The 17,587-nt window shown below is 52.0% G+C and overlaps 10 protein-coding genes across 10 annotated transcripts; 3 read left to right on the forward strand and 7 right to left on the reverse strand.

The window, feature by feature from the left end:
* Positions 1–289: 289 nt before the first annotated feature.
* M409DRAFT_70557 (uncharacterized protein) lies at positions 290–1,313 on the forward strand (the record flags this gene model as incomplete). Its single annotated transcript, XM_033818792.1, has 3 exons — positions 290–556; positions 616–1,147; positions 1,201–1,313. 3 exons carry the CDS (start codon positions 290–292, stop codon positions 1,311–1,313), a joined length of 912 nt encoding a protein of 303 aa, XP_033661077.1.
* A 185-nt stretch (positions 1,314–1,498) lies between these two features.
* On the reverse strand, positions 1,499–3,147 carry M409DRAFT_29271 (uncharacterized protein; the record flags this gene model as incomplete). Its single annotated transcript, XM_033809390.1, has 2 exons — positions 1,499–2,204; positions 2,891–3,147. The coding sequence occupies 2 exons, from the start codon at positions 3,145–3,147 to the stop codon at positions 1,499–1,501; spliced, it is 963 nt and encodes a 320-aa protein (XP_033661078.1).
* A 1,521-nt stretch (positions 3,148–4,668) lies between these two features.
* Positions 4,669–5,033, reverse strand: M409DRAFT_33300 (uncharacterized protein; the record flags this gene model as incomplete). The annotated part of the gene is made up of 2 exons (XM_033810285.1): positions 4,669–4,779; positions 4,833–5,033. Coding segments are annotated over 2 exons (312 nt in total), but the record flags the coding sequence as incomplete, so codon positions are not given.
* A 1,104-nt stretch (positions 5,034–6,137) lies between these two features.
* On the reverse strand, positions 6,138–7,747 carry M409DRAFT_70558 (uncharacterized protein; the record flags this gene model as incomplete). Its single annotated transcript, XM_033818793.1, has 4 exons — positions 6,138–6,297; positions 6,349–6,490; positions 6,543–6,625; positions 6,666–7,747. 4 exons carry the CDS (start codon positions 7,745–7,747, stop codon positions 6,138–6,140), a joined length of 1,467 nt encoding a protein of 488 aa, XP_033661080.1.
* Positions 7,748–8,247: 500 nt separating this feature from the next.
* M409DRAFT_29274 (uncharacterized protein) lies at positions 8,248–8,667 on the reverse strand (the record flags this gene model as incomplete). The annotated part of the gene is made up of 1 exon (XM_033809391.1): positions 8,248–8,667. The coding sequence occupies one exon, from the start codon at positions 8,665–8,667 to the stop codon at positions 8,248–8,250; it is 420 nt and encodes a 139-aa protein (XP_033661081.1).
* A 450-nt stretch (positions 8,668–9,117) lies between these two features.
* Positions 9,118–9,567, forward strand: M409DRAFT_60113 (uncharacterized protein; the record flags this gene model as incomplete). Its single annotated transcript, XM_033814367.1, has 1 exon — positions 9,118–9,567. One exon carries the CDS (start codon positions 9,118–9,120, stop codon positions 9,565–9,567), a length of 450 nt encoding a protein of 149 aa, XP_033661082.1.
* Positions 9,568–9,725: 158 nt separating this feature from the next.
* M409DRAFT_60114 (uncharacterized protein) lies at positions 9,726–10,943 on the reverse strand (the record flags this gene model as incomplete). Its single annotated transcript, XM_033814368.1, has 2 exons — positions 9,726–10,158; positions 10,207–10,943. 2 exons carry the CDS (start codon positions 10,941–10,943, stop codon positions 9,726–9,728), a joined length of 1,170 nt encoding a protein of 389 aa, XP_033661083.1.
* A 1,481-nt stretch (positions 10,944–12,424) lies between these two features.
* On the forward strand, positions 12,425–13,292 carry M409DRAFT_60115 (uncharacterized protein; the record flags this gene model as incomplete). Its single annotated transcript, XM_033814369.1, has 2 exons — positions 12,425–12,823; positions 12,960–13,292. The coding sequence occupies 2 exons, from the start codon at positions 12,425–12,427 to the stop codon at positions 13,290–13,292; spliced, it is 732 nt and encodes a 243-aa protein (XP_033661084.1).
* A 633-nt stretch (positions 13,293–13,925) lies between these two features.
* Positions 13,926–15,378, reverse strand: M409DRAFT_29279 (uncharacterized protein; the record flags this gene model as incomplete). Its single annotated transcript, XM_033809392.1, has 6 exons — positions 13,926–14,276; positions 14,330–14,520; positions 14,576–14,915; positions 14,969–15,150; positions 15,204–15,246; positions 15,301–15,378. The coding sequence occupies 6 exons, from the start codon at positions 15,376–15,378 to the stop codon at positions 13,926–13,928; spliced, it is 1,185 nt and encodes a 394-aa protein (XP_033661085.1).
* Positions 15,379–15,763: 385 nt separating this feature from the next.
* M409DRAFT_70561 (uncharacterized protein) lies at positions 15,764–17,009 on the reverse strand (the record flags this gene model as incomplete). Its single annotated transcript, XM_033818794.1, has 3 exons — positions 15,764–16,439; positions 16,488–16,760; positions 16,819–17,009. 3 exons carry the CDS (start codon positions 17,007–17,009, stop codon positions 15,764–15,766), a joined length of 1,140 nt encoding a protein of 379 aa, XP_033661086.1.
* Between the last annotated feature and the right edge of the window lie 578 nt (positions 17,010–17,587).

The raw sequence follows: 17,587 nt of genomic DNA on the forward strand, positions 1-17,587 counted from the left end.
AGGGTTTGCTATGGGGCTAGGTATCTTCTCCGGCAAAGCGAATATGTTACCAAGGATCCTTGGAGGATATTTCGACTGAATATGGTCGCCCGTCTCGTCCATTTCGATGGCTAGAGAACTTTCGTGATAATGCCTAGGAGCATAATGAGGAAAGAAGAAGGGTGGAGGTTGGATTCACTCAAATGCCAAGCCTCTCTCCCGCGGCGAAAGTCAAAGCTCCCGAACATCAAAGCCCAAGCGGCACCTCACCTCTTCGCATCATCGACCACAAACCCGCAACATCACCATAATGGCATCGCCGTTCTTCAACGCAATGCGCACTTTCCAGCAGGGAATGTGCAAGCAATGCGCCGCGTCATTCACCCGCCGAACATTCGCATCCCTCCCGCAAAATCTCAAGTCGGAGACCCGATCAACGCCCATCACAAGCGCATTCGCGAAACGAACGAGAGAATCGCCTATACCGAGATGCCAGCCATCGCGAACCTTCGTCTCGACGCCCAAGCGCTCCGTAGCGAAAACTGTAGAAGAAGCAAAGACAAAGCACAAACTAGGCGTACGTCTACCCACATATCCCATCCGAACCAGCACAAATCCCTAACCCTCTTCTTCCAGCCCTTCTCCTGGCAAGCCGGGATCCTCTTCCTCCTCGCCGGCTTCGGCCTAACGCTCTACTTCCGCTACGAAAAAGCGCGCATCTCCCGCCTCCGCATCGCCGAAGCGAACAAAGGTATCGGCAAACCCCTTGTCGGCGGGCCCTTCACCCTCACCGACATGCACGGCCGCATCTTCACCGACGCGGACCTCAAGGGCAAGTACAGCCTCGTGTACTTCGGCTTCACGCACTGTCCGGATATCTGCCCCGAAGAGCTGGATAAGATGGCGGGCATGATTGATCGGGTGAAGGAGAAGCATGGGAAGGGGGTTTTGAGGCCTGTGTTTATTAGTTGTGATCCTGCGAGGGATACGCCCGAGGTGATTCAGCGGTATCTGGCGGAGTTTCATGGGGATATCTTGGGCATGACGGGGTCGTGGCAGGAGGTGAAGGATGTGTGTAAGGTGTATCGGGTGTATTTTTCGACTCCGCCGGATGTCAAGCCTGGGCAGGATTATTTGGTGGATCATAGTATTTACTTTTATTTGATGGGTCAGTTGGATAGAGGTCGCGGGATTGGATGCTTGATGCTGACCATTGAACAGATCCTGAAGGTGACTTTGTTGAGGCCATTGGACGAAACTTCACCGTTGATGCGGCGGCGAAGGTCATCAATGACCATATCTCGGACTGGAAAGGGAAGATCGATCGGTCATGAGATGTTACGACTTGCACGGATATGGCCATTGTGCTTGTACCATACTGTACAGATAGAATCCAACCCGATACCACTCTCGATCCGATCTCCAAAAAGCATCGCTCATTCGAAGTATTCGACCTGTGGCCGGTATCGTGAAGCCCAGTTCGACACACGGTTCTCTGTCGCTTCCCAAGCCGATACGTTCATTCAGTCGCCCCCACGAGCCTCTCGGCCACCTTCGCCTCCACCTCATAATACCTCTGCCTGTCCGCCAGCGTCGGCAAAACCTCAACATCCTGCCCACCCCTCCGCACCACCACCCTCTTCAACAAATCCACCACAAAGTCTCTCGACCACGTCTTCGCAAACTCATCCACAAACTCCTCCGTCACCATCGGCGCCATAACATCCAGCAGCAACCGATACAGTCCCGACTCCGCGCCCGTCTGTCCATAACTCAGAATACACCCCGCGCTCTGCACGATCGCCGCTCCTCCATCGCCCGCAAGATCCTCGCGAAGCAATGCGTCCATAACGACATTCTTGAACTCTGTGTCCTGCAGTCCATTCCCCATGATCCAGTACCCCAGCAACGTCGCCACCCTTACATGCGTCTTCTGCGCGGGTGTCAGGATGCAGTTTTTCGGCTTGATCGCTTCCCATTGCATGTCCGCCAAAATGGCGAGGTCTTGACGAAAGTGGCTGTGGTGCGTTGCGTAGGCTTCGAAGTCGAGGGCGCGGATGCCGGGGAGGGCGATGGCGAGGTCAGGGCTGGGCGCTTCGGAGGTGGCTCGGCGCAGGAGTTTGGAGTGGGTTGTGTAGAGGGTGCGGTTGACGGAGAAGGTGCGTTCGTAGGGGGGTTGGTCGGCTATGATGATGAGCGGGTGGGGTGTGGATGGGGCGGTGGTTCTGTGGGGTGTTAGTTGAGGTGGCGTCATATGGTAGGTTGAACTTGCGGTTGTGGTGCTGGTAGAGCTGATGATAGTTTCGCTGGTACTGTTTCTGTTGAAGGAAGAGCTACTGACGCAACTGTCGCTAATGCTGGTCGAGTCGCAGCGGTTCTGTCAGATGCGACTTTTGCAGGTGATGCTCGAAACGGTGGCGGTGATGAAGTCGCAAGTTGCTGTTTATTGCTCAAACGCTTTGATTTGCGGGTGGTCAGCTTCGCCATTGTCAGGGGGATGTGTTCTTTGTTATTGTTAGGAGAAGATCAAGCTTGAAGTTGTGAAGTGAGATGTTGTGGAAGGCAAGCTCGAAAGAAGGGAAGGCGCGCTACAGTGAGCAAGGCTGCAAAGTTACTTGGCGACTTCACATGTCGCTCTAACATTTGCATTCACCTCGAACTATAGGAATGATGTCATGTCAATCTAATCTTCTATCGCCGCTGCGCTGCGCTGGATGTGCCGTTTTCCGTATGCTCAACCTCGTTCGAGGCCCCTTTCGTGAGCCGCTTCCGTTACTTGCACGCTTCGCCCATCGTCACTCGTGGTCTGGCCGACCGTCCGATGTGTAGAACTGCGTGAGCCATTCTCGCAATCCTGATATCCCGACTCTCGGCGTCGTATCACCATCTCTTGGAATCGCTCTCCACGTACTTCGGAAGGTCCGCTATGAGTGACAGCTTCTTCTTGAATATGCTCTTGTCCGCCAATTCTATGACACTCTCGGAGATGTCACACCGAAGCTGCTTTGGCCATCCCATTCTCTGTTCTTTGAAACTCGGAGTTGTATGAGTGCATACCAGAATGTCCACGAGCCATCGATATAGCCCGGAGGAGACAGCACACTTGGTGGCGACGGTGATGATGGTGTCCTCCCGTATCTTGGATGCATTGTTGATCTGGAGGGACATGATGGTTGACATGACGGTGTTTTTGAAAGATGTTTCTTGTAGATAGTCGCCAAGAATCCAGCTCTTGACCATAAAATCCAGACAAGATGCGTCTTGTTCTGGCTTGCTGCCTTCGAGTAGGCTCGCGTCGATTCTCTGCGCGGACTCCGTGAGTTTGGCAGTTCGATGTGACAGCTCACGGCCCATCAGCCACCGGTATCACATGCAAAACTGCAGTATGCGTCATTATTTCCGAACTAGCGACTCCAATCTTGAGGACTAGGCAGCAACTGAAAGACATGGTTTTGAACGATAGTTGTGAGAAGAGTGGTTTTCTCCATAGCGCAGCTAACATCAGCTACTGTAGTATCAACAGCTCCCTCCACATCCATTCTGACCGCTCGACACGCACCTCAACTCTGGAGGTAATCGCAAATCACGTTCTCACCAGTGCTTAGCCAACCACTTCGTCATGTAGGCCTGGATTCTCCAACAGCTAAGACTGTGCCTCCTCCTTGCTCTTCTCGCCTTCCTCGTTCTTGCTTGCCACCTCATGCTCCTCGTACTGGCCCAGCTTTAATGGGCCAGGCAAAAGAGAGCTGTAGAATGTAAATCTTGGCGCCGCCATGTAAGTTCTCAGCATGTCGTGCCAGAACTCCACAGGAGCCACTTCTTTGTATTGCTCGATGAAGGCAGGCTTGTAGATCGCGCAGCACATATCTGTCAGCCACCGATACAGACCCGACCCGGACGGACAGCTCTTGAGTATGAGATTGACAGTGACCGGACTGATTTTGAGAGGTCCATCGACACCACGCATCTGTAAGAGACTCTTCATGACGGCATTTTTGAAGGCGTAGTCACCAAGGAAGTCGCCCAGTATCCAGGCCTTTGCCATGTAGTAGACGTCGTCTTGGCATCTCGTATCCTCCGTCTCATTTGCTCGGACAGGGCGCAGTCTTTGGACAGACTCCAGGGCATCGGTCGTGTCATAATAAAGCCACGTAACATATACCTCAAACGTGTCGGGCAAGTGGTCCGGAAGCCTGATAGTCTTGTCCGCTGCTTTGCTCCATCGATCGGAGGTTGCTGCGAGGAAGAAATTGGATGAGGCGCAGACCAGGTCTTTGTGAATCGTGAAAGTCTTTTGGATGTATTTGCCCACGACAACGGTAACAGAGTCTCCGCAGGTAAAGCTCGCTCTACGAATCCGTTAGCGATCATGCTGCCTCGGTCTCCCACGAAGTGTTGGGGATTAACTGACTTCAGCTTTTTCGTAGCTGGCGGCGGCGCCGAATCTTCTGTCGCTTCTCGCTTGGGCGTCATGTTTGTCGCGTCCAGTGTGTGGAGTGCACCGTAGATACCGGGTGGTGGTGGTGGTTGATGTGGTCGAAGTTGAAGAGAGAAGCGGGCGAGTTGCGCTTTCACACCGTTTGCTCATGTGAGGCTTGGCGGAAGGTGCGACTGCAGTACAACAGAATAGCTTTTCACTGCTTGCCCTAGTGTATGGTGCATTCATTACACCTGCAACTTCTTACTTTTCAAATGCTCATAATCCGCCAAGTCTTCATCGACCAGTTTTCTCATACCCCTGGCGACTTCTTCCCCAAATTCCTTCTCCCACTTCACCTGCTCGACATCGACGTTCACTTCCTGCTCCTACGTCAGCTCACTTGAGCCACTCACGTGCACAAAGCCCGGCTTACCTTGGTCTCCTTCTCATGGATCCCCGTCGAATAGAAGATCGTGCTCATGTAAGGGGTACTCAGCGGGAAGCTCTTCATCAGATCATTCTCCTCCTCCCACTCGAATTGGCAGCCCTTGAAGTCGAGGCCCCAGATACCGCACAACTTCCTACTGAGCTCCCTTGGCTTCGACATCACATCATCTCCGTCGACGATAACCGGATCCGTGGATGCCAGATGCTCGTAAAAGAATCGGCCAATCTTCTGCCGAGTCCAAGCTCGCATTGGTTCGTCCGAGATAGCATACTTCTGCTTCTCACGCTGAGAGCGGTAGTAGGAGGGGATCACCTTGGCCGGGTGGCGTATGAGGATGACCGGGTTGCGAATGGTCGCGTAAAGAGCGTCTGGCATATACGTTGGATTTGACGGTGGATTGGCAATGAAGCCTGTGCGCACAAGCTCCTGGAGCAGATCTTGTCTGAGCATGCTTGTTCGATGCTCTCTCGAGAAAGGGATTTTGCCCTGGACAAATGTCAGCAAGTCCTCCACACGGGGACTCCTACAACAACACACCTCTCCCAAGACCCTTGCAACGTTGTATTCGAACCCCATCTTAACGTTCTCAAACGTTAACATGGCGTTTAGATCGACGTTCACCTTCTCCTTGTACCAGGCCGCCATTTCCGCCTCAAGGACTTTATCAGCTTCCACAGCTTCCGGACCAATTTCCAACTTCGACGCCAACCTCTCATTCCCACACACAGACATTGGCCAAAGCCACGAAGATATCATCCCGGGCGTCCCTTCCAGCTGAGGATGCTTCGCAAAGTACTGATTCAGAAGCTGAGATCCCGTTCGTGGGTTGTCGAAAATGAAAACTGGCGCCGTTCTGGAAGCCATTGTTGCAAACAATTCGAAATGTCGTGAGTGGAAAGAAGTTTTGGAGGAGTGAAGTCTACGTATATATCTGCAGGAACACCTTGCATTAGGGCCGAACTCTGGTAGCATGGATAGAAAGAGCTACCGACACCCGAGAGATCCTTCGGCTCTTGGCTCTGGCGTTTCAGCTGGTACCTAGGCGAGGCTCCAGAAGTCTCTATACGGTCCTAATAGGGCGAGATTTGCGAGTTTCGCACTTAATCATCAACTTCAGGCCATAGAGCGACTAGGTTTCGATTATGAGTGACGTGCCCGTTGCTCAGCCCATGGCATTTGCAGATGCATCTATAGAAGAGACGTTCTCCCCCTGCAAACTCATCGTTTACTCAGCTGAGAAGAGGATTAGTTCCAGAGTGACTCTTCACCGCAACACCAGTTCACAACACCTCACGCATAGTTGACATTCTTCTTGTACCGCTGATTCACAGTCGCATTGCAATACGCCAGCATCCCCTTCACCGAGCCTTCACCACCGAGTCCACTCATCTTGTGGCCGCTGAAGTATGCCTCTGGGACAGGTTTCTCGAATGAGTTGACCCATACGGTACTGTATGGGACGGGGTCAGCAACAGCGATCTGAAAAGAATAGACGACTTACCCAGAATCAATGTTGGCGGCAATACGTTCCGCTCGCTCGATGTCTTTGGAGTACACGCAAGCACCAAGGCCAGTCTTGTCGTCGTTGCAGCGTCGGATCACATCTGCCTCGTCCTTCCAGGGCTGGACTGGGACGATAGGACCTACGAAGAGGAATCAGAGCCAAGCATCAGCAGGTTGAGGGTTGATACTCACCAAACGGCTCCTCCTTCCACACAATCGAATCACTAGGCGGATTATCCACAATCGTCGGATTGATAAAGAACCCCTTCCCACCACTCCCTTTAGCCTCCTCAACCCCCCAACGAAAACCTATACCCCTTCACCCTCGAATCCTCAACCACCTCCAAAACCTTCTCGTACTGCATCTCATTCTGCACAGGCCCGAGCAGCGCTCCCTCCCCTTCAGCCTCCAAACTCAACGTCTTCGTGAACTTAATCATGGCCTCCATGAAAGGCTTATAGATCTTCTCATGCACAAAAATGCGCTTGGTGCAGACACACATCTGCCCCGTGTTGAACCACGACCCCATAGCGCACTCCGCGGCCGTGGCTTCGATATCCACGTCTTCGCACACGACGGCGGGATCGTTGCCGCCGAGCTCGAGGACGACACGTTTGAGGTCCTTGGAGCAGGCTTCCGTGACTTTTTTGCCTGTCGCGATGGAGCCCGTGAAGGAGATTTTCTTCACGTCGGGATGGCCTGTTAGCCAAGGCCCGAGTCTGTCGTCGCCGCCGAGACATTGGATCAAGCCAGGCGGGAAGATCTGCTGAGCGAGCTCGATAGCTTTTGCCGCTGTGTAGGGCGTGAAAGGTGAGGGTTTGATGATAATCGGACAATCTGCGACGATGGCCGGGGCGACTTTGAAGGCCAGCGAGAGGGACAGGGGGAAATTCCAGGGTGAGATCCCTACGGCTACGCCGAGGGGTTTGTAGATCGTCTTGACGACTTTCTGCTCGTCTTCGAATTCCTCAACAGGGAAGGTGATCTTGCTGAAGTACTCCCAGAACGCCGACACGCTGTCGACTTCGACGATGGCCATTGTGCGGGCTTTGCCATTCTCCGCCATGAGGAGATCGGTCATCTCCGTGTGGTGCTCTTTCCAGAGCTGGATGTACTCCTTCATCAGTTTTTGTCGATTTTCGATGGGTGTGGGGCGCCAGTCCTGGAACGCTCGCTCTGCGGCTTTGACGGCATCGTTGACGTCGTTTTCTGTGGCGATGGGGATGTCCCAGAGTTTTTCTTGGGTGCGGGGGTTGATGGCGTTGTGGATTTGATCGCCACTTCGTTGCTTGCCGTCTATTATGTTGCAGAACTTGTCAAAAGTGATTGATGAGGCGGCTTTGCTGGTTGAGGAGAAGGGATGTGCGACTTTGTGGAGAATCGATTTGATGGGCATGGTTGTGGAGCGGCTTTGTCTGAAATAATTCGAAACCAGGCTATACGTGGACCTTGATAGGACTTGACCGGACATGGCAAAGACGAATCGAAGGTGCTTCAGAAAGCTCTCTTATCAGTGCAGGTACTCGCCAACTCAAACACAGGTAAGTTAGCTTGTACAACCAGCTTCTCCGGGGATCGCAAGCCACGAGAAGCGGTTCGCGAAAGGCAAAAGAAACGAGTCTGTACTGAATGTGAGCATCATGAAAATGTAAGTCCCAGTGTGTCGTTGTGCTTCCAGTCAAAATGCTGATTAAGGTTTAACATAACCGCAGTCTCGGGCCGAGACGAAAAGGGTAAGTGGGTCCACTTGAGTGAGTGAATGCTCTAAACTCCCCATTAGCCGCATGCACGCAATCTCAACATACATCTCAAAATGCCAGGGAACTCATCATTGCATTGTCTGCTTTGCCGGGGAACGATCGTTCCCAAATTGTTCCCTGAAGAACCGCCGACCTATCATTCAGATTCAGGGATGACCGCGGTGGCATCAATCTCAACCAACCACTCCGGCCTCGCAAGCGCAACAACCACCAGCCCCGTACAAACCGGAAACACTCCCTTGATATACTCCCCCATCGTCCTATACACCGGCTCGCGATGCCTCACATCCGTCAAATATACCACAAGCTTCGTCACATGCTCCATCTTCCCTCCCGCTTCCTCGACGAGCTGCCGGATGTTCTTCATCACCTTGTGTGTCTGCTCGACTGGGTCATGGCTGGAGATGTTCTGGGCTGTGTCGAGGTCTTGTGGACACTGGCCTCGCAGGAAGATGTAGGTACCTTTGGCGACCACGGCTTGGCTAAGGTCGTTGTCCAGGTTTTGCTCCGGGTAGGTGTCTTTTGTGTTGAATTTGCGGATGCGGGTGTGTGCCATATTTGCTTGCTACTCTTACTCAGGAGTAGGACGAAGTCTGGAGGATTTGCCGATCGTAAACAGAGGTCGTCAACTCCTCGGTAGCTTGGGCAATACTGGTAAGGCTGCGGAAGGGGAGGTTGTGGTATTTAAGAGCTCCCTGAGTCAGTCGATGGCGATAGTATGATGAAGATGCAGCTTTTTTGGTCGTTTGACACGGGGAGCTGGTGTTGTCTGCGATGTCGTGGTCAACGAATCCTTCTCGCTTCCAGCCGCCACTCATGCAGCCTTGAAGCGACATGAATCGACCTACGTCATGCTGATCGAGCTGTCAGTCCACCGCATTCAATGCTCATATAGCTCTGTCTGTGCATCGATTATGACCCAAAAAGCACTCTAGAGAGCACAAGTGCCCAGGATCCTCGTCGCTGTACAGAATCAAATTAGCTTGTTTGGTCTCTAGCCGTCACCATGGGCATCCCTTACAGCAAACAGATTAACGCCGCCTTCGACCAGGTCACGCCCTTGGTGGCCGAAGGTTTCGAAGTCCTGCAAACGACGAGAAACATCACCTTCCTCCTCGCAGAGATCCAAGTCGCCACTGTCATCTTGCTGTTCTTGCTGCTGATCGCCACGCTGATGCTCCTCATCACCAACAACCCGGACATGGAAACCGAAAGAAAAGCTCTCGTCACACCGGTGATGAAATGGATCTGCTCTTGGATGATGAGCTCTTCTGGAAACCGGCGAATTGGGTTTACTGTGGCTGTGGGGTTGGTGGTGGCTGTTGGGGTGGCGTATGCGCATTACTGGTATTATTTCAGAGAGACGGGCGTTGTGGAGGAAGAGCCCAGCGAGACTGTTGATGGAGCCGAGGGCAAGGATGTCGATGCTATCAAGGAGGGGAAGGCTTCGCAATGACTAGATGAAAGTGAGAAGGATGGCGCAGAGGTGGTGGAGGACGAGTGGGTGGAAGATGGAATGGCTCGGCTGAGCTCGTTACCAGGATCTTTCGTTGACTGATCAAAGCTGGTTTTCTGACTCTTGGACGTTCGTCTGTCGATTTTTTGTCTGGCGAATCAGAGACCGAATGGCCTGATCGCCTTTCGTACTGTTCCCTCGAACAACTCAATCGTCTGGTTCTGATTATATCCGGACGCAATGGCCAGCTGCAGCATGATCCTGGATTGAATGACGTGAACATAGCCAGATTTCGCCCAAGTCGAATCCGGCTGCGGCGATGCTGCGCCATATGGCGATCTGGTCCCAACAACGACTTGAAGACCTTTCTCAACCGCCTCGGCTATGATGTCTGAGCCATTTGGAATCCCACCGTTTCCAGTGCCGGCAATGACAATCCCTGAAGCACCGTTGGCGAGGCAGTTGAGGGCCAGTCTGGCATCGAATTGGCGAGCGGCGTAGAGAATGTCGACGTGAGGCAGGGCTGGATAGGAGGGATGCTCTGAGACCAGGGAGATGTTGAAGTTGTGTTTTGGAACAGGCCTTGATGGGCTGGGACCATTAGTTGGGATCAAGCTCTAGGTCTTTCATGACACTTACGAGTTGAAGAAGTAAGGACGCATGTTGAGGAATTCACCAAGGTCTCCTCCACTCGTGGTTTGATGAAAAGCATCAGGATGAGTTGAATCGAGCTTGGTAACCCAGAAACCCGATAAGATTCGGTCGCTGAATGCCACAAGCACGCCGCGATGTCTTGCATCCGGACTAGCAGCTAAAGCGATCGATTGAAAGAAGTTGGCATCGCCGTCAAATGACAAGGCTGTGTAAGGCCGCATAGCGCCCACTCCAACAATCGGTTTGCCACAGTTCACCAGTAGATCCATTAGGAATGCCGTCTCCTCGAGCGAGTTGGTACCATGCGTGAAGATGGCTCCTGTAATGTCGCTATCCGGGGAGCATAAGGCATCGTGGGCGAATCTAGTCATATTCATCACCAGAGCATCGCTGGTCCCGGTCGAGTTTCCATCATCTCGCGTCCAGTTCGATACCGTAAGCTGTGCTACCGTCTGCAAGAGGGGATCTCGAGCAAGGATTTCTTCACCGGTTATTGAGGTTTGGCCGTAATCGGTTGTATCCAAGGCGCTGTAAGACGAGCCACTGGAAATTGTGCCTCCGGTAAAGAGAACAAGGACTTTTGGAAGACTAGTATCGTTGCCCATCCATTTCAAACCAAGCCGGTCGCTTGCTGTTGCATTGAGGCTTCTGCGTAAATATTGTGTGTCTGGCACAGCTTGAGCGGCCGCAGCCAGAACCAAACTTGTCGAAAAAAACTTCATTGTCAATGTCCGCCTGCAAAGTTCTGAGGAAACGAGTAGCAAGTCGAGTTCTCGTTCAATCTCTTCACTGATTTATGTTCTTCATGTCAAGCATGAGTCGATCCATGGTGTCTTATTGTCATGCAGCCAAGACAAGATAGGCCACCGGTTGCCCGAGCTCAAAGACAGAGTTCGAAGTGTTGATCGTGAGCCTTTACCACTTCAATCAACGGGGAGGCCATATGACCAATCTCATTCGCTTAAGTACTGCTGGCCATCGTACCTACTAGGGTTTCGTTGACGCTCGTCTAATGAGGCGCTGGGTCTTGAAATTCATGCGCGACAATATGTCTTCAGAAACCAACTCGTGCTTTTCAAGCTTCCTTTCGGGAAGTGGAGGTCTATGCTTGTCGTCAGGTGGTTGGCAAACGATTAGATGGGTGACATACCGGCAAAATGCGCTTGCCAAAAGCAAGTATAAGAACATCATAAAAACCACGACCTGTAAAAGCTGCTGCAGTATAAGTTATGACACAAGCCTCATTTCAGACGCCGGACTTACTTCAACACTGGTCTTGCGTGAAGCGAGACCCTCGCACGCCAGGAACAAAACGCACAAAGCAGAGACCAAAAATCCACACTACATAGAGATGAAGCAACTACAAGGTATCAGTTCACGTTTTCCCCAGAATTTGTACTCCAAAACCCACTGCTTGTAATTGTTCTCGTTGCCCAAAAACTCGTACGGCAAAGTGTCCTTTGCATAAATACAGCTCAAGATAAAGGCATTGCCAATGAAACAAGCGACAAAGCAGTGCAGTAAGACTAGGTGGGTGCCGGGATATTGAACGATGTCGAATAATGATGCCAGAATGAGGAAGATCCCAGCAACATACGCAGCGCCCACGGCCACGCGCATCAGGGCCTTTCTAAGCCAATCCTCGTCAAACCCGTACAGCCGATCGTCATACCTCACAATGTAAATGCCAGTAAAAGTTGCAGCATAAGAAGCTCCGATCCATATACTTGCAAAGAGGTGCCATTCCTTCGTGGGACGAGCCGCAAGGTCGGAATTGGTGAACGGGTAGTCTTCGAGAGACTTGAGTTGGCTAGTGGGCTATCGATTGCCCACATAAGAGGTAAAAACAACGAGAACAGGACCCCACGGCGGCTACGACAGGAAAGATCCAGAGATATTCCCTACAGCTCTTATGATCTGCGCTGGCTTTACTGGTCAACGTTTCCTCTCTTTTGAAGGGTTCCGATTCTTTCGGCGACTGAACTCTTTGAGCCAAGGTAATCGGATGGATGTTTGAGTGGAAGAATGGAGGCATCGTGTTCACCTGACGTGAGATGAGCGTTGTAGTGGTTGACGATGGATAGGAGAACCAGACGCACACAGCGAACCGAAGTTTACGCCACGGAGCAATGTTCCTCCGATCCGATCTCAACCACAACTGGGCTCCACTTACTCTTGAACTAGATAGACATGGATTGACAACATGAGCTCTGATACCTCACCACTATCCAAGGAGACGATCGCACATCTCCAGCATATCGCACAGCGTCAAATAGACGCCATCAATGCCCGCGATCTCTCCATCGACTCGCCCGCCTGGGCCAACTGCGCGAAAAACTTCATAGCTGAGCGAGGCGGTATGCGCGGAAATCAGCAGAAGTATCGGGTCGACCTGCAAGGGCTTTTGGATGACATCAAAGCAATCATAGCGAGAAGTCCGAATTATCACATCGACTTGAACGAGTGCAGCATCCAGCCTGGGGCCACGGCTGATTCTGCAATGCTCCACGCCCCGCATGCTGTGACGGGAGATCCGCCTGGAATTGTGCTGTGTGTTATGGGAGTCATGGCTTTCGAGATCATCGATAATGAGTGGCAACTTGTTCGTTTTTGGGCGACGATGGGGCCTCCTGGAGTTGATGCAATGCGTCAATTCTAGCCTTCGAGAGACTGTGCACAGTGTCTCTCAGCAAACTATGATTTCCCCTCAAACAAGTCCGGCTTGCACATGTCAACAGTTAAGCTCGACGCTTCCGACATCAATTCTTCTTCAAAGCCGCCATTGCGCCCGCTTTATCCAAGGCCTTCCACTTCATGAACTCCTTCTCCTCCACGATCTGGCGACGGCGAGGCATCCGCTCTCTCGGCCAAAGCCCATCCTCCTTAGCTTTCGCGATTCCCACATTGAGCTTGTGAACGTCAGCTATCTCCTCGTTAGAGATGCTCTGCCAGCCTGCCAGCCTCTTCTCCCGGTGCTGCCTGATATCCCGTCTCTCCACGGCGATGCCCTCCATAGTCTCGCTGTAATGCTCGGCGGCTTCGAAAGGGTTGACATGTCTTATGGGAAATAAGCCGCTGTCCGTGACGAATTCGAATGGTATCGGGTCCGTATTGAAGTCGTCTTCTTGCAAGCCGAGCTCTCTGGCCTCTTGGGCGAACGCGATGATCAGATCGAAAGTCTGGATACAGTCTTGGTGATCAAATCGAGCAGAGGTCATGTACTTCGCTCCGAATTTGATAGATTCCAGTATTGCGTTGAACTTGGCAAGCCATCTGGCCTTGAAAATGGATCGAGATACTGGCTAAGAAAGTTTGTCAGCGGAAATGCACCGTCTAAGATCTGGGAAACATCGTACTGGTCCAAAGATTGGTTTAGAAACCCGCATGCTCTTTGCCATGGCTTCTTGTTTTGCGTTGATGGATTTTTACTTCAATTCAGTCTCTGAAGAATTGAACAGACAAGCCACGTCGGCTCTAAATATCACGAGAAGGACGGTCTACAGGCCAGCAAATATGTCTTACATGCTCTGAATCTGGACGCTGGATGCTGCACCGAGCCATGCAATTTGGATGCCTGGGACAACATATTCCACTGGTACGATGCAGATATCTTGCTGTATGGAGATTCAACAGACAAAGATTCTGGTGTTGCATGGTGAGACATGTGCTCGGCTGCCTCTCTTCCCGACGGATACCTACGTACATCAAGCAACAGGAACAGGAACAGGCCCAACAGGCCCCCGGCTAGCTCCAATATTCGCCTGATGCATCGTCCTTGGCCCATACTTCTCCAGCGGATAATCGACCGCCGAATGAAACAAGCCATAATTGTCCCACATTAACACATCACCTTCGTCGACCGGCGGCAGAAAGATGTACTGAGGTTTCATGATCCTCAGCTGGATATCTGCCAGGAACTGGCGGATTTCGGTCAGGTCGTCTATCACTTTAGGGGTTTCGTCTGGTCCGCTGCGGAGATATAGCTTTCTGGCGCAAATGCTGTGGACTTGGAAGGCTTTCTCGCCGGTGACGGGGCTCACCCAGACGAAGGGGTACTGGTCGTTGGGTCAGTCTCGTCCAAAGGTTGGGGAGAAACGATCGGGATTACCTTCTTCACTTTGCTTTCGTCGAAGTCTCCAATCTCGTCAATGGTATGCTCTTTGCCCTGATTCTCGAGACCAAGGCCATTTGGATTCCCCTTGCAGTTCTCGATCGCCATGTACGGATGTGGCCAATACTCCACCCAAGAATGGTCAGCCATCTTCTGTTCGTCAGGAGACAGCAAGCTATACAACTGGCCTATTCAAACCACACCATCAGCAATCCGTGTCAGCTTCAAATACTCACGACTCACTGGAACTCCAAAAGGCTGTTCTCCCGGGTGGGCTCTTCATAGAATGTCCACTCCCATCATCCCACCTAATCGTAACATCCTCTCCTTTCGGCTGCTTCAAACATCTCAGCGTCGTAAACCATGCGGGGTCGCGATCGTAGAGCGGAGCATCTATATGCCAGCGCTGGAACCTCGTAAAGCCCTGCTCGAAGTCCTCATTCGGCAGTGGCTTGGCGTGCCAGTCGTGGGAGAGACCTTTGATGTTGAGGTCTTTCAGGCCGTAGTGATCCGGGCCTTGAGGACCTTTGCCAATGAGACGAACGTTTTCTGCGCCGGGAATGCCGTGGACTTGGCGTTGTTTCTGACGAAGATCAGTCGATGGTCAAGCTTCTGAAGGGCATTTTAAGCGCGTACAGAGAGCATTCCTCCCTTGCTTTGGAACGTTTTGATGTCGCCATGAGAATGGACCTGCTGTGCTTCCGGGTCGAAACGTGTGACGAGCTCCCAGTGTCGCTTCGGGTCCAAGTCTTTCTGGCCCTTCACCACGACTGCTTTGTGCGTCCAGATTGCGTCTCGTAAATGCTTGATATCCGCATCTATATGGTGAAGTCAGCACGAGCGCTCGAGGAGGGAATCTCATCGACCTGACCGGAGACATCGTTAAGGTCTAAGCCTGTGATTATAGCACCGAACTAATGACTTCTGCTCAGCACTTATCCTCTCGACCTGTTGAAGAGCACGCTCACATTGTATTCCTCCTTTGGACCCTTCTCGAACTTCTCAATGGTGAAGCCCGGCTCAGGCAGTAGAGTACCTGGCGCCATCTTGGTCTCACTGTCGCTGTCTTTACACTGACTCCTAATTCAAAGAGTTGTCGTCGAAGTTGTTATCTCCCATAACAACTTCCCTTCGGCCTCTCAAACAACCCGAAGTCATCGCATCTCGCCGTCAGGTGGAGAGCTCGAAGCTCCAATCCTCAACTGATAAGCAAAGACCTGATTGGACTATCGAATAGAGTTGCCCTGATATGCTTGCTTGGCCAGGGATGAGGATCATGTTCTGGTTGATAGGCGGAGGATCAGGCCTTATCAGTCGGCCAAGCTCGAGAGCTCCTCTAACAAGGTACGATGTACAGAGGTACACAGTCGTACATCGTACTGGAACAGAAGTAAAATTTCTTGCTTCGGTTTGAATGATCGCAAAGTATGATTATCCAGTAGGATGATCCGAAGCAGCAACATTACACTGATGCATGACCCTTGGCCCATAGCTTTCCGGAAATTCGGTAATACTATGCCACAGCGCTCGATTATACCACAAGATCACATCTTGCTCTTGATGATTATGAGCATAGATATTCTCTGGGGAGAGGACTGGCCGCATGATCTTGTGCATGAACGCTCTGACTTCCGCGAGATCCTCCACGATCGTCTCTTCTCCATCTGGGCTACTCTTCAAGTAGAGCTTGAACGCCCCTTGGCCGTGGACTTGCAATGATTTCTCTCCAGTTTTGGGGTTGGTCCAGACCATGGGATAGACGCAGACTTTGTCTTCTTCCCAAGGAGGTAGTTGGTCGAGTAGTACTTCTCGACCTTCGGTTTCCAAGGTATACCCGAGCCTCGTCGATCGAGCAGTCGACATCCACTTGAAAGCATGAGGTGCATACTCGATCTTTGAGTTCATCACGACGTTACGGGTGTCTTCGTCGAGAAGCTCGAGTGCCCGGGACCCGGCCACCATTGCTGTTGCTCCTGGAGCGACTTCCATCTCGGTGCCCGTGCCATCGTCCCATCGCACTGTGACACTCGGTCCCTTCGGTGTCCTCACGGCTAGCAAGCAGCCCACTCGAGGTGGAGGGATGTTGTATAGCGATCCATCCCAGTGCCTATCTCAACTCAGTACAGAAGCTCCTCGGGGGAGGTTTGGCACTCACCATTGATAAAATCTCGACGCACCGTTCTCCCTCTCCTCGTCCGGGATATGGGGCGGAGCGTGAAAGTTCACATGGTCCACACTCTTCATCTCGAAGTTAGGTGGGAATCCATAGTGGTTCTCAGGCAGCTTCCCTCGCCCCAGAATATGTACTTGAGGCTGCACGGGAATAGCAGGTCTATTTGGAGTCCCATATATATCGATGCCATTATAGGTTGTCAGATAGGGGTCAACGCCATGAGCGAAGCCGCCGCTCGTGTCGTCGGGATCAAAGCTAGTTTACATCAGCATGCACGAAGGTACGGCGACCTATTAGATAGTTTGGCGCTCACCGCGACGTCAATCGATATTGCTGCTGAGGTTCCAACATCGCCGGCTGCTCTTTGAACACCAGAAGCTTATGGCGATGCAATGCATCAGAAATCAAATCAAAATCGGCATCGGTGAAGCTGTTGAGATCAATGTCGTACACTTCAGCGCCAAAGTCGACTTTGCTTGAAGCAGGATGCTTGATCGGTACCATTCGACCATGACTTTGGGGGCCTTGGTTTGGTTTCAACGTGACAGAAGGACCTTTTTGCTTATTTTCAACAACAACAGTCTCTGTGGTGGCTGACATGATGATTGGCGCTGTGTCTTTCCTCTGACGGGAGAGAGAGCGCAAGGCTGCGACGGTGATCTCCCCTAGGCTTGCTCAAGTGAAGTCAAAGTCAAACTTCCAAGAACACAGGCAACTCGACTATCAGCATGTCCGCAATCAACATCTAGGCGAGCTGCGAACTCACATACACACAATACCTCCCTTGCCCGGTCCCATATCACTCCCTTCCAACCCCGCAGGTACGCCGGCGGCTCCTCCTGCACCCTTATCTCGCCCTCACACTGACCTTATCTCCAAGGATTCCCCATCAACTCTCGTGGCCGATCACCCACGCGCAACTCTCCCCACAGTCTGTTGAACTCAATGTTGATGACTTCGCATTGTCCTAGGCTGGGAACCTTCCGAGCAGGCTCGCAATCTACGCGAGTATCCCCATCAATTCGAGCAGCGATTGCATGGCATACGCAAAGTGCCAAGACCTGCGAGAGATTAGAGTTTCT

Source organism: Zasmidium cellare (assembly GCF_010093935.1).
Source record: "Zasmidium cellare ATCC 36951 unplaced genomic scaffold M409scaffold_50, whole genome shotgun sequence".
In the NCBI taxonomy this organism is placed as follows: domain Eukaryota; kingdom Fungi; phylum Ascomycota; class Dothideomycetes; order Mycosphaerellales; family Mycosphaerellaceae; genus Zasmidium; species Zasmidium cellare.